This window comes from Megalobrama amblycephala, linkage group LG3 (genome assembly GCF_018812025.1).
Source record: "Megalobrama amblycephala isolate DHTTF-2021 linkage group LG3, ASM1881202v1, whole genome shotgun sequence".
NCBI lineage: Eukaryota > Metazoa > Chordata > Actinopteri > Cypriniformes > Xenocyprididae > Megalobrama > Megalobrama amblycephala.
Genome location: NC_063046.1, coordinates 32,354,636 through 32,368,917, shown reverse-complemented (window position 1 = coordinate 32,368,917; position 14,282 = coordinate 32,354,636). Strand labels below are relative to the sequence as shown.

Below are 14,282 nucleotides of genomic sequence, written 5' to 3'. Positions count from 1 at the left end.
TTGTAGGATGGAGTGAAGTGGTGGCAGATTTTGCTGAAGCCCCTCCCCCTTTCCCACGATCATTTAGTAGCCCTCTGTCCTGAAGAGAGGCTTCCTCAAAGAGGCACAGCTGAACTCTCACCCTATTACCCTCTGTTTCCTGCATGGGCTTTAGTTTACAAACACAGGGGGATGGAGGAGGTCTAGAAGACACTTCCACAATTCACACGTTTCCGTTTCTCACTAAGTCTTTCTCACACAATATACACAGCAAAAAGACCATCTCAAATGTAATAAAGAGAATTGTACTTTTTATTATCAGATAAAAATATCACACCATGCAACACTTCCAACTTTGTCCAGTATATACAGAATGAAATATAACTTCTGCATGACAATTACATTAATGAAAATTTCAAAGAAAAAAACACAGACACAACATTCTTATAAATGAGAATGTAGCAGAACTGTCACTCCTGGAAAAACAAAATTTTGAGCTTTAAGCGTAAAACTGTAGTATATGCCTGAAACTTTTACAATGATTCGATGCTGCTTCAAAGCTGTGTTTTAAACAGCACTTCTTGTGCACGTCTTAGTACTAAAGTAAGTCTCCACACAGCACAACAGCAGTATCTGTGAACATCTTTCATTGCTTTGATACAAAATGCATTACATGACCACATCTTTTAATTGTCACTAACTCTTTTCTTACTTAAACTTGACCATCACCCAGCTCAGCAAAAAAAAAAAAAAAAAAAAAATCCAAACATTTCCATATGAATAACATTATACAAATTCATTTGAAATCACCACCTCGTAAAATAGTTACGTTTTCTCATGAGATCAGGTTGGCAATTCAGACAGAATCCAATATTTGTGCAGTAATTATGTGTCCAAGATCTAAAAACAAACAAAAACTAATTCGACCAACCACAGTTAATTCCCTCATACAATGTTACCAGCTATTTAAAAGAGGCCAGCTTTGTAATGGCATGTTATTTATTAATTTATTTATTTTTTTAATTAACATGGCTGACAGGGATTGAACAGACATGCCAAGACATTGTTCCCCAAGTGTATCACCATAGATGAAATGGGCTACAGTGTGATGTAAATGAGAACTTGTGTCCAAATGAAAAGACCAAGTTGGGCATTGCCATTTCCTGACCTCTTGCAAATATATACCGATTTTATATATATATATATATATATATATATATATATATATATATATATATATATATATATATATATATAGGCTACTGGTATGTTGTTGCCTCTACAAAACTGTGAATATTTTTGTTGAGAAAAGTGTTCAAGGTTGATTTTAATGTAAATTCTTTTTATCTTATTAACATTTTTATTTAGTGTAAAGAAGACATTAGCCTTATAATTCAACCCAAACTCATAGGAAAAAAATGTGCCTGTGGTGAGATTTCTGTAAAAAGATTTTGCTAGTTGCAGGTTTCACGGCACTTTCAAAGTGAAATGTCCAGTAAAGCTAAAATGCATAAACAAATGAACACGAATCTGGCAATATTTCATTATGTTGGTTAAGTATACGGCACTAAAAGGTTAATGCTCTAATGCATTTTGAAAATGTTTCAGAGAGTCTTAGAGTGTTATTTGTGTAGTGTCGGTGGGATGTGTATAGGGGGAGGAAAAACAGGAGGTTATGTAAATGCAGACGCTCGTCATCCTCCACACACCTGTGATTCCTGGGTGATTCACACGGACACAGCTGGCAGGTCCTTTCTCAGCTCACACACTTTTCCACCCGCACAGCCGCTTACACTGAATTCCAGTCCCCGGTTGGTTTGGAGCCATTTAGCTGTAAATAACCAAAGTTTGGATAGTTGTCCACAAGTCGGAATTCGAACTCGGGTCAAGCGAGCTGCCCACAAGGTTATCGGCACCGGCGATAGGATATTATTCTCAACTTGACCGCAATGTTTTATTTTCTATTTTGCCTGTACATAAATGAACCTTTATGTTATGTCATCGTAGATTAAACTAGAAATCAAAATATGTACTGCATATGAAGAAAAGGCTCAGCTCAGAAGAAAAGCTCTATGCCTCAATGGTGTAGCCTACAGTGTCTTTGAGCGGACTGAGGCGGATTACAACAACCATTTTAGGATTGTTTGTGATTTGGTCTTGGTGGCTCGAGTCCTCTTGACTATTCACAGATTTAGAAGCTAATTTTAGCGCTAAAACGCTGTGAGAAATACTCTTAAAGCAAATATTTAGGAATCCTAAATTTAGGACTGACGCGCCTAAAAGTTTCTCCTATATCATCAAGTTAGGAGTTATATGCTTTCAGCCTTAAAATGTTATGTGAAAATGGACATTTATAGGTTCCTCCAGGCAATAATGGATGGATCACTTCATTTTCTGAGGTCATTTCAGACGTCCCACCTTCCTTATACCACCATCTGGAGCTAAAATACTGTTCCTAGCTGAGCAGTTACCAGCAGAGCTTTGACATAATGGCTGTCTCACCATAAAAGCCATTGGGATATCCTCTTAATCCACAGCTCTCTTCAGCAATTTCAATGGACAGCCATAACGTAATGTTGTATTCAACGCAGAGTAAAACTGTACTAGTCAGTCAAGCAATCCACATTTAGATTTATTAGCTCTAGCCTGAGAACTAGGATTACATTAGTACAAGTTACAAACTATTAATCAGCAAATTACACAAACTTTCACTTCAAGATGGGGTGAGAAAAAAAAAAAAAAAAAAAAAAAAAAAAAAAAAAATTATATATAAAGATATAATCTCCCATCCCTGATCCTCATTTGGAGATTTGCAAATGCAGCACTTCCACCTAGTGGACAAGGAGAATTAATTCATGACAACCTCTCTGTAGAGGTCTTTAAGTGGAGGTATACAAACTTGCTGCTTTGCCAAGCATTAAATTACATTTAACAGGCCTCAAAGAAACAGATACAACAGGAGTAATGCTTAAACACCTTTATTGTGCCCAGTCAAAAAATTCAAACTTCACCCTTTTAAGCAAACTTGGCAGACAACGAGGTAGAATGACACAGGAGCTTGGGAAATAGCTCTGCATGGAATGCATATGGTCAGAAAAAAAGGACAGTCTTGAAGTTCTGAAAGTAATGTTATCCATTCAGACTTTCAGCAGAAGATGATTAAAGTGACATTTGCATTTAGTCTGCTAAGGCTCTTGGTACATTCAAGGGAAGTCTATGGTTTTAAATACAAGCAGCCATATGGGCTCATACCCACAACACCTGCTGATGTACAATAAGTGATTAAAAACCTACCCCTTTACAAAGTGCAAATTAAAAAGTGCAATAAAACTACGTGCAGTCAATGGCCATTCTCATTTCTGGATTAATATATTAAGTTGGTTTGAAATCTGATCAAGAGCAGTAAAAGCAATGCCTAGTGGAGGCACGCACTGAAATAAATCTGGATTGGCAATTAGATATGCAGGGTTATGCGCAAACCTCTTTTACCAAAGAGAACACTGATAAAGGCAAAAATACTCCAAAAACGAGGAGAAAAAAAAAAAAAAAAAAAAAAAAAAAAAAAAAAAAAAAAGCGCAAAAATTAAAAAGCCGCCAGGTAGATTGCTATTCAACCTTTTTCATGCCATACCTTAAAACTGTTTCATGTAAAAATTTATGAAAACTAAAACTGTGAAAAATGTCATGATGAAAATCTGGCTTTTGTGGTTGCATCTCAAACGTAAAAAACACTGGCCAAAAAAAGAAAAAAGAAAAAAGAAAAAAAAAAAAAGCAGCTAGCGTGGAAAGGGAAAAACCAATTAAAGGCACTGTATGGCTTCTGTCTTTTAAACGAGACTTTAGAATGATTTTTACCAAAACAAAATAGCAACCTATATAAAGGGAAAAAAAAAAAAAAAAAAAAAAAAAAAAAAAATCCTTCAACCATGGCCTGAAGTCGCAACTTGGTCAAAAACTCTGGGTCTTCCCATCCACGGGCCCCAGCTAACCCATCTCACTGTGTACAGTGCCAAAGTGAACAAGCCAAACTAAAAAGAAAGTGCAACAGTGAACTTTCTACAGTGTTTCCCCATGCCCCAACTCCTGGGAGGGCCTTTTGAATGGGGGCTGACTCTAGAGCAGTGCCCCGAGGGCAGCAGGCGCAATGGACATCCAGGATAAGGCATCGTGCTGCCATGCGCGTTTCAGTTGGCGTCCCGCTTCTTCTGGTTTCGCATCAGAGGGCGGTGGTTACTGAGGATGTCCATGGAGTGCTGCCTATGCCAGCAGGAGCGACAGTAGTATTTGAAGCAGGTCTGGGGGGGGAAATATAGACCTTCATTATACCAAGACATGCAATTTAAGTTAAAAGGGAGAAGGGGAAAAAATAATTCACCTTGTCCCTGCAAAAGAACGGCCCAGGCTCACGACTGCATGCTTGACAGATGGCATCCTCCAGGTATGGGTCAATCTGAACCTAAAAGGAAAAGCACAAGTTTCTGTATGGTAAAGTTACAACAGCAAACCGATCTCTGAACGAAAACCTTCCATGAGCAACACTACTTTTCAAATGGTCAGTTAAGCAGTAAAGCTACAGACTCTTAGTGTTACATAAGGTGTAAAACACTGGATCTACCAATAACAAATAAAACAAGACCAAGGCCAAAAGGCATAAACTTAGTACTCCATTACCAAAACAAAAATAAAGCTTTAAAAGTTCCTCTACCTTCTTTGTAAATTTGGGCGTCTTGATCTCAACAAATGCAGCACTCACAGCTTTCAGATAACTGCGTTGGTTGTTAAAGGTTACACGTCCAGATCCTGGAAAAAGGAGGAAAACAATGTCAACATGTCAAACCACAATATCATAGTACTATTAGTTACAATTGGAGAGAATTTATTAATTTAAATAATAATAATAATAATAATAATAATAATAATAATAATAATAATAATAATAATAATAATAATAATAAAAATTAATAATAATAATAATAATAATAATAATAAATCAACATCATAAATAAATAAAAAAGGCAAACAAGAAATTCTCACCAATAGGGTACTTGTGCTTGTCTGTGTCAATGCCTGCATACACAACTCCTCCAAAAAGATCATTCATGATGCTTGCTAGGGCCTCAGCATTGAGCATGCCATGCAGAGCTCCTACAAACACAGTGTTCCTAGGGTCCAGCCTCTGAGAGGGGCAACTCACATAGTTACTGTCTGAAATCACCCAAGGGATCACCTGTGCCTGAAGGGCCAAGAAAAGGCAGATTAGCATGTCAAACATCAAGAAAAGTACAATATATTTTACCATATACATGCAGGTTGGGGAAAAAAAGAAAAAAAAAAAAACCACACACACACACACACACACACACACACACACACACACACACACACACACACACCATACCATTCTGGAAGCAGGTCAACAAGCATTGTTCACCAACACAGTAACCTTTTTTGCAATAGTTAAAGGGTTAATTCACCCAAAAGTATTCTCGCTTTATAATAAGGTAGAACCACTGTAGTCACATGAACTGTTTTAAATGGGTTTTGAGTACCTTTCTGGATCTTGAGGGGTTTGGTGAGAGGCCTCACTGAGCCATCGGATTATCAAATATCTTAAATTGTGTTCCAAAGATGAACGAAGGTCTTACGGGTGAAGAACGACATGCGGGTGAGTAATAAGTGATTTTTCAGTTTTGGGTGAACTAACCCTTTAAATTTTAAATTCCCAACATAAACTACTAAGGCCCCTTTGCCCATGTTAGAAAGTCTGATAAGCTTACATCTTTGCAGCGCATCCTTCTGCTAGACATTTTGAAGTAATACTCGCTGTAGCCCTCAGGATGGAGCAGGTCCTCAGTGCAGTCCTGAAGCAGGGCACGCACAGACTTGTCTGATTCAAACACCAAGTACACATAACCTGAAAAAGTGAAATGAGTAACGTTTTGGCGTACTGAGACTTGCATGTTACATTTGCCTATTGCCTCCTTAATTGTATATTGCAGATCAAACTACAACAAGCCTGGGTATGAACATTTTGCAAAGTGTAAAAATATCCTTAATTCCCAGAACAATTACCACCACATGTGTATGAAAGGTTGTTATAGCCACCAAGATGTTGAGTGCTATGAACCACACCATCCTGCCACAGTGCTGTAATAAAATAAGTTTCCTACCCTTTCAGCATTACCTTTGGGCATATTACCTTTCGGAGGGCAGCGAGGGTGCTTGCCATCCTTACCTGGCCACTCAACACTCAGAGGGCCATAGCATTTAAAAGTGTTTATCAAACCAGCTGAGGACAGAGAGAGAAAAGCCTTTAGTCTAGAAAAACAAAAAAGCCATATCTACAGTACCGCTCAAAGTTTAGGATCAGTATCAGTAGGATCAGTCTGAAAGTTACAATTTAAAAATCTCCTCTCTTTTTAAGTTAACTTGTGATGGCAAATTTTCAGCAGTCATTACTCCAGTCAGCATCACATGATCCTTCAGCAATCATTGTAATATGCCAATTTGGTTCTCAAATATTGATAAATGTTGAAAACAGTTGTGCTGCTTAATATTTTTGTGAAGAGACTTATCCTCCTACCTTCAGTGATGTCCCAGGGAACACCTCCCAAAAAGACCTTGCAGGAATAAATGGGATTTTGGTAGTGTCTGGGGGGCAGCTGTCCACTCCATGTGAAGGTAGCTTCATTGATTGCTGTGGAGCACAATTTCACTAGTTGAGCACAACACAAGGCAATTCACCTGCATAGTGCACTGATAAAAACAAACAGTACAGTGAATTGCTGTGCCAGATTTGAACAAATCTGTTCAAGGTGAATGTTGGGGGTGGTTGAGAGGTTTTTGGTGGGAGGGTGAAGGGGTAGGGGATAGCCTATAAGATCATGCACTACAGTAATATGCAACAGGCCATACAAGCCGCCTGTCTGTGAAGCCAGGCCTCTCTTTCAATACTGAAAGGGCTCTCAGGGGTCTTCATCAGGTCCCAGTTGGGCCAGATGGAGGCACCAGGCCAGCGGTGGGACAGACCACCGCTTGGAGTAGCACTGGGTGGTGGGGTGAGAGGTGAGCTGCTGTGGTCCAGACGAGAGCCGAGAGCTAGCTTGAGGGGATCCCTTTGCATACTGGACATAAGGAAGGGCACAGACGGAGAGATCCTCAATGAAGACTGCAAAAGGCAAGAGAGAGAAGTTAGGTTTGCCAAAAATACTACAAGGACCATAAAGAGTTACCATTAAAACCAGCCTTGTCACACTACATTTGGATCACATTATATAATCAAATTTATTGGTATGGTGCTTTTGACAAAGCACATTCCAAAGAAGCTCTACAGTCAAGTCGACACTGATTAAACACTCCAAAGTCAAACATTTTCAAATTAAAGAATGATCACAAAAAAAAAAAAAAAAAAAAAAAAAAAAAAAAACAGTCAAAGAGTCCGTCTTTTTGCACAGCCTGTAGAATAACATACAATGTTGTAATGCTAAAATTGTGTGTGTGGGGGGGGGGGGATTGATTAAACGGTTTACCTTTGAGGGGAGAAAAAAAAAAAAAAAAAAAAAAAAAAAAGATCAAAAGTTTTAGGGAATAAAAAGGGTTCTTAACTTTATTCTTAAGTCAGAAAATCATTTTAGACCATTCTTAATGTTTTGTTAATCCAGCCCCTGATGAGGGTTTAAGTTTTGAATTTAGCAGTCATTTAGGCACCAAAGTTGAAAAATATACGACATTTAAATTTAGTAAAATATTGGTATACCAAGACGACCAATTTTATTAAGGGTAGGCTTCACAATTTTGCAATTCTGTCTGTTTGAAATCTAAGATTACATTAGGGTAAAGATTGTTCATGTCGCCCACCTCTAAGAAGTCTGTACAAGGAGCTGCAAGAAAGTCACTTAAAAGGGTTAGTTCATCAAAATTACAATGTCATTTATTACTTACCCTCATGTCGTTCCACACCCGTAAGACCTTTGTTCATCTTTGGAACACAAATTAAGATATTTTTGGTTAAATCAGATGGCTCAGTGAGGCCTGCATTCACAGCAATGACATTCTCAAGATCCATAAAAGGTACCAATACACTTAAAACCGTTCGAGCGAGTTCAGTAGTTCTACCTTATTATTATAAAGCGACAAGAATATTTTAGTGCGCCAAAAAAAACAAAATAATGACTTTAACAATATAGTGATGGGCCGATTTCAAGACACTGTTTCGGAGCTTTGCAAATCGAATCAGTGACTCAGAGCGCCAAAGTCACGTGAATTCAGCAGTTAAGCCGTTTGATAGGAAATCAGAGTCACCGAGTCAATTCTCAAAGCTCCGAAGCAGTGTTTTGAAGTCGGCCCATCACTATGTTGAAAAGTCGTCATTTTGTTTTTTTTGGCGCACAAATATTTTTGTCGCTTTATAATATTAAGGTAGAACTACTGAACTCGCATGAACCGTTTTAAATATGTTTTTAGTACCTTTATGGATCTTGAGAGAGGAAATGTCATTGCTTTGAATGCAGGCCTCACTGAGCCATCGGATTTAATCATATCTTCATTTGTGTTCTGAAGATGAATGAAGGTCTTACGGGTGTGGAACGACATGAGGGTGAGTAATAAATGACATTCTCATTTTTGGGTGAACTAACCCTTTAAAGTAAATCCCCAGTATGCTAATGCTGAATGAAAAACTAAATTTTTGGTGGTAGAAAAGTTGAGAGAAACGAGACTACGTCAAACATGATCTCAAAACACTTACCAGCAGGTCTGAGAGATGATCCGAACCAGAGCTGAAGCCACTGGTCTCCGAGTCCACAGGGCTAATGGAGTGAGTGTCCAGGAAAGATTGAGAGTTTAAGCGTGCCATGCTGGGAAATTTTTCTAGGAAGTCTGTGGCACCAATTGAAGGCTCGGAGTAGCTTGGAAGCTTGTTTGAGAGCTGGTTGGGAGTTCTCAAAATCCCTTGCACTGAAAATTAGAATCGGTGATAAAGCAAAAAAAACAAAAACAAAAACAAAACAATTATTCACCTTGTATATTATATTACCCCCCACCCCCCCCAGAACAAATCAACAAGACATCACATTAAGACAGCTCATTTCAGCACACTAATGAGAATTACCAGCGCATGAGGCAGGCTGGGAATCTGAGACAAGTGTCAACAAAAGGCTCTACGGGCCTAGTGGGAAAGGTTTAAACCCGCTCTAAACAGGACATGATAGCAATAAGGACCAGAGTCACCTCAGTTCATGCATGTAGGTCTGTAACATCTGACACTAGATTGAACTGGTTCATTTTTTTTTTATAAATATAGAAGTGCTGCTTGAAAGTGACTTTAAAAAAAGTACATCAACCCAATTTTTAAACTACTCCAGAAAGAAGAGTTTAATACTACGTTCTACTAAATTACTCACTTTAAAGGAATATTGCATAAATGATAGAATGGTTTTACTTCAAGGTTTATGTAATGTGGCAACGTTATAAGATTGAGATCAACATAAATCAGTTATACATTTCACTTACATGAGGCTGTGTTGGTCTGCGTTGAGGGATCAGTGTCATGGCTGCTCCACGGTCTCTCCCAGTCAGACAGGCTGAGGGACTGTAGGCCCAGCCCCAGACCCCAGTTATTGACATCAGAGAGACCCCTGGATGAGTCCTGGCCACCGCTGGGAAAAAGCATCCTGCTCCGGACCGCAGACAGGTCTGAGTCAGGGCGATCTGTTAACAGAGTCCAGAAATAAAACACACACACAGTTTGGCCACTCTGCATCAGCAGTGGGAATAAAAGGCATGCACATTCGAGAAAGCATTGGCTCCCTAGGCTCTGGTAAATCGCAGATCGCCTCCCTCCGCCTGGCTAAACTGCACAGAAGCAGCTGTCTCTGCAGAGACGACCCACCCTGCATGTGACCCAGGCTCTGCTGCCCTCACAGCCCCTTGCTAATGACATCAGTCCCTGGCCTCCTCTGATGCCACACCACCGTACATTCCTGACAAATTCTCCTGCAAAGAGACAGCACCCCCTCCCACCTCTGGCTCCCATTCGAGGTGGCAGAGAGAAAGAGAGAGAGAGAGAGAGAGAGAGGGAGAGATTGCCGCTAGCTGCAGGCTAAGAGATAAACTCCAGTGAATCGCAGGACTGTTGCTATTGGCTAAGTAGCTGAAGAATGAGCAATCTGGGCTGCTCATGCAGAACTGGACAGCATCCAACTGCTTGCTCCAGCCCTGATTCAGCATCCTCCGTCTCGCCTGCATGACATTACATGACCGTTGCTGTAATGATTCCCTGAGCACATGAAGCTCAAATGAAGGGCCCAAATCGAAAGTGCAAACAGCACTGCAGCAGATGCATGTGAATGTGGGGAGCGGACAAAAAGGACTGAGACGAAAATGTTACAAATTTGTTATTGTGTCTGCACATATATTAAGGAATGGTTTACTTGCTTCTCACAAAAAAAGACATGCATTACAGTTTACCATTAAAAGGGTCTCGTTTGCTCTTGGCAGTAGGAGTCGTGCACACCCCGCTCAGATCCAAGGAGTTGCCTAGCATGGTGTTCATTCTGCAGAATGTGTCGGCATTGCTGCACGTGGACAGGGCTGGAATGTCAGAATCCAGGCAGTTAAGAAGTCTGGGATTTTCTCTCTGTCAGAACAAAACAGATACAAGTCTCACAGTAATGGTAATATGAGGTACATCCCAATTTGTGTACTTATTCTAAAGCCATTCTGTAGTACAACTGGGAGAGTAGTGCATTTCCCAGATGGATGATGCACTTATTTAACAGGAAAAAAAAAAAAAAAAAAAAGCGTGGAATGTTGTACACTTCAGGCACTCAAATGTTCCAGCTTTACTTTTGTAGCCAAAAAGGAAGGGCTATCAGACTCCAATGTTGAACAACAAAATCTTAATTCTTAATTCTAAATGGTTGAAATAAATAGTACAAGTGCACAGCAGAAAGCACATCACCTGGGACAGAGCTATAGGCCTGATTCCTTCCCTGCCTCTTTTCCACACCATTTCATATTCAGTTAGGAAAATTGGATTTTTTTCCAATTTTCACTAGTGTGATGGAGCATATGCCTGTAAATTAACTTGTAGTGTAATGGCGTCAGCCATTTATGCAGTGAAATTGAACAACAAAGCAGCCAATGATAAGACTGGACAACCCTCATTAATGGCAACTATATTAACGGACTTCCATTTCACTGTACACAGTCATTACGGATTATACAAGCTATCATAATAGCTAGCATTTTTACATGCTCAACAAAAAAAAAAACGCAATAGAGCACTAATTACTTTTACAAAACCTAAACTTTATAGATGTAATAAACGCTATCAAACAAACAAAGACCAACAAAACGTTTAACACACTCACACAATCCCACAGACTTAATAAAAACGTGATGCAAAACTCAAAAACGAATTGGCAAGCTTTCTCTTTCTAAACTACTCACCAGAGAAAACGCCATGGCAGAACTAACAACCAAAATTATCGAAAATAACACCCAGTTTACTTTTCTTAAAGTCTACTTAAACCTTCCGAATTAAATTTTGGCCTAATTTACAACACCTGTGTTTGGGTCAAACACTCTAGGATCCAGCGCTTCTCTAACGTTAACCAATCACAGATTGCACGATGATTTTTATTCATGAGGGGGTGGGCACTTGAAACTGCGTCATTTTTCTCAGGCTAATTTACCGTTTCAAAACGTTTCCGTTAAATGTCCAGATTTAGCTATATTATATGATTTATTACATCGAGTTTTCTGTCCTTACTTCATTTACTCGCACAATTTAATTCTTCTAATTTAGTAAATAATATACTTGGACGTGGCTTTTGACGTTTCTTGTAGTATATTGCAGTTTAGAGCCTTCTGATAGACGGATGAATATATTTAGATCTAAAAATAAATTTGAGGACTTTTTTCCATTATATAAATTGCTTTAGATCTGCACAGTCCGAGTGTGGCATTACGTTTTAGTATTTGAAATGTGTCACGTCACGTGTGAATTGCTTTTATTGGCAGAAATCAGGACCATGGAGAGCACCATTCATCGATGACAAATTACACATTTTAGAATCAAGACTCCTATAATACAATGGATACAAAAGTGTTTAACAGGCACATTATTGCTAGGCATGTAGCCTATTTTAAAAACAATTACAAAGACTATGGAGTTATTTCCTCCAGAGGGCAGCACTGATCTTACATTATCTGCTTGTCTTCTGCTCAAACAGACAGTTCAACCTTAATTAAATGTTTCATAGGCCTGGTTTCACAGACAAGGCTTAGATTAAGCCAGGAATACCCACCTTATTGTTCAGCGCGGAAGAAATGTGTTTTGTACAGCTAAAAATAACGAATTAAATGACACCAGAAGCCAGACACATTAATGGCCGCGCCTGCTCTTACCTGGAGCCAGTTGCATTAACATAGCCATTATGTCTTATGAACTAGTATGACCAACTAACAGTTAGTTAAGGGTAATCAGTTTTACTTTTCGGTATTAAATTAGACCAATCTAAGTTATTTAACTGATTTAAAAAAAAAAAAAAAAGTTACTAACAGTCTTAAAAAGAAAAAAAAAGAAAAAATGACTAACTTGTAAGACTTTATGCAACCGGCCCCTGAAAAATTAGGTGGATAGCCCTTAGTTCAATTAGAACATTAAGTTTTATAAATGTGCCTTAGAAAAAAAAAAAAAAAAAAAAAAAAAAAAAAACACATTACTGTTGTGAAGCTTAAATCAAAACAATGGCACAAACATATTTTAAGATATATCAGTATAAGTTGCTTGGTTTGAGTTAAAACAGCTCAAACATGCATTAGTCTGGGACTAGGCTTAAACCTAGACTGTGAAACCAGCCAATATAGTTTTAAACCAGTCTGACTTTTTCCATGAAACAAAGGAGGATGTTAGAGCAAATGACACTCTCCAACACTTAATTTTTATTGCATGCAAAAGACAGTGTTGAAGCTCTTAGTCCTTGACATTCTGGCCAACATCCGCTTTTGTGCTCCATGGAGGAAGGTCATGCACATTTAAAAACATGAGTGAACAAAGACTACATTTTTAGCATCCCCGTTAATTCTGTATGTTAATGAAGATGTCTAATGAAGGTACAAGATGTATCTGTGAACTAAGAAGTTACTGAAACTAAGAACCATAGTGCAATTCAGTGTCGCATATTAAAGTTAAACAAATAAAAGGACACACAAGGCATTTTAATGCATTCCCATTTTAATACTATATCACACAGTAGCATTTTTTTTTTTACACCAAACACTTTTTTTTTTACAAATACACTTCTAATGTCTGAATTAACCATTACTATACCCACATTAAAATCATGCACCATTGTAGCATATCTTTATATTCAGAGTATTAACTAAAACAGTATTTTCATGTTAGCAGCCATATTTGCTGTCATATACTGTTAGTTTGTGCCACACTGACACAGTCAAACCAAAGAAAAATTACAACTTAATCTCCGAAACTGCTATAAATGGACATTGATACAAAAAAAAAAAAAAAAAAAAAAAAAAAAAAAAAAAAAAAAAACAAACATCAAAACATTACCAATAGTTACAGTTACCAATAACTTATACAGATTTCAGTTGCACAAACTCTTCTCTCCCCAGATACACACTCAAGATTGAGATTGTAGTCATCATACCCTGTGATGTGTTACAGTGGAAACTAGCAGGGGAAACCATTCGTCTGTCCATCACATTACTCATCAAAATGAGTTGGCCATGGTTTTGTACATAACATAAGAAACTTCAATGACCAAGCTACCAAACACAAACAAGGTTACACCGGTCATGAAAGCAACAGACATACTAGAAATGATGCACAGAGCTACACTTCATGCCAAAACTAACATGCTGGGTGTCTGCAATGCCAGTTGATTGTCTCATTTTACTTAGACCCAGAGCAAATCTCAATGAATAAATGGGAAAAAAAAAAAAATTCTTAAATTCTTCAATACAAAATAAGAGGAAAAAAGTTCAAGGAGTTGATCCATTAAGAACTACTAAGGTCTACTGTACCATCTACATGCCTCATTTTTATTTATTTATTTATTTTTGTGCTGTTGGCAATATGACTTCAATATAAGCTCATCTCTTCATGGCCTAATTCCAGAGGAGTTAATACATCCAAAAACCACAAGTTCAAATGAACTGGACTATTTTAAACAGGAGCTGGAAGGCGCTGCTTGCAGAGAAAAACCTGAAAAGGAATTATTAAAAAAATTAAAAAAGCAGTTACCAAGATCATCATCAATCTCTATATCTCTATA

General features: G+C 38.2%; 2 protein-coding genes across 5 annotated transcripts in view; both read right to left on the bottom strand.

Moving 5' to 3' along the window:
• Positions 1 to 2,941: 2,941 nt before the first annotated feature.
• On the bottom strand, positions 2,942 to 11,642 carry cpeb1b (cytoplasmic polyadenylation element binding protein 1b). Of its 4 annotated transcripts, none has more exons than XM_048185202.1 (12): positions 11,547 to 11,642; positions 10,447 to 10,615; positions 9,490 to 9,687; positions 8,726 to 8,934; positions 6,895 to 7,147; positions 6,563 to 6,676; positions 6,164 to 6,268; positions 5,757 to 5,893; positions 5,014 to 5,212; positions 4,685 to 4,779; positions 4,355 to 4,435; positions 2,942 to 4,274 (listed from the first exon to the last, which is right to left on the bottom strand). In XM_048185202.1, the coding sequence occupies exons 1-12, from the start codon at positions 11,625 to 11,627 to the stop codon at positions 4,164 to 4,166; spliced, it is 1,752 nt and encodes a 583-aa protein (XP_048041159.1). In that variant the 5' UTR covers positions 11,628 to 11,642; the 3' UTR covers positions 2,942 to 4,163. The 4 variants fall into 4 exon arrangements, with proteins under 4 accessions (XP_048041159.1, XP_048041160.1, XP_048041162.1 ...); XM_048185203.1 differs by having other exon boundaries at positions 6,179 to 6,268; XM_048185205.1 differs by having other exon boundaries at positions 11,431 to 11,563.
• A 1,559-nt stretch (positions 11,643 to 13,201) lies between these two features.
• The window catches only part of rbpms2b (RNA binding protein, mRNA processing factor 2b), a 32,713-nt gene continuing 31,632 nt past the window's right edge, over positions 13,202 to 14,282 (bottom strand). Inside the window, exon 9 of the mRNA XM_048185208.1 lies at positions 13,202 to 14,212. The gene's annotated coding sequence lies outside the window, so the exon portion shown is untranslated. The remainder of the gene's footprint in view (positions 14,213 to 14,282) is intronic.

What these genes read in the sequence shown, in the direction of transcription:
- cpeb1b (XM_048185202.1), bottom strand. Translation starts at nt 11,627, where the DNA reads ATGAATAAAAATCATCGTGCAATCTGTGATTGGTTAACGTTAGAGAAG. An exon ending in GCAGACCAACACAGCCTCAT is followed by an intron (nt 8,935 to 9,489) that starts GTAAGTGAAATG and finishes TCTAATTTTCAG; the next exon opens with TGCAAGGGATTTTGAGAACT. An exon ending in CGCCCAAATTTACAAAGAAG is followed by an intron (nt 4,436 to 4,684) that starts GTAGAGGAACTT and finishes TTTTCCTTTTAG; the next exon opens with GTTCAGATTGACCCATACCT.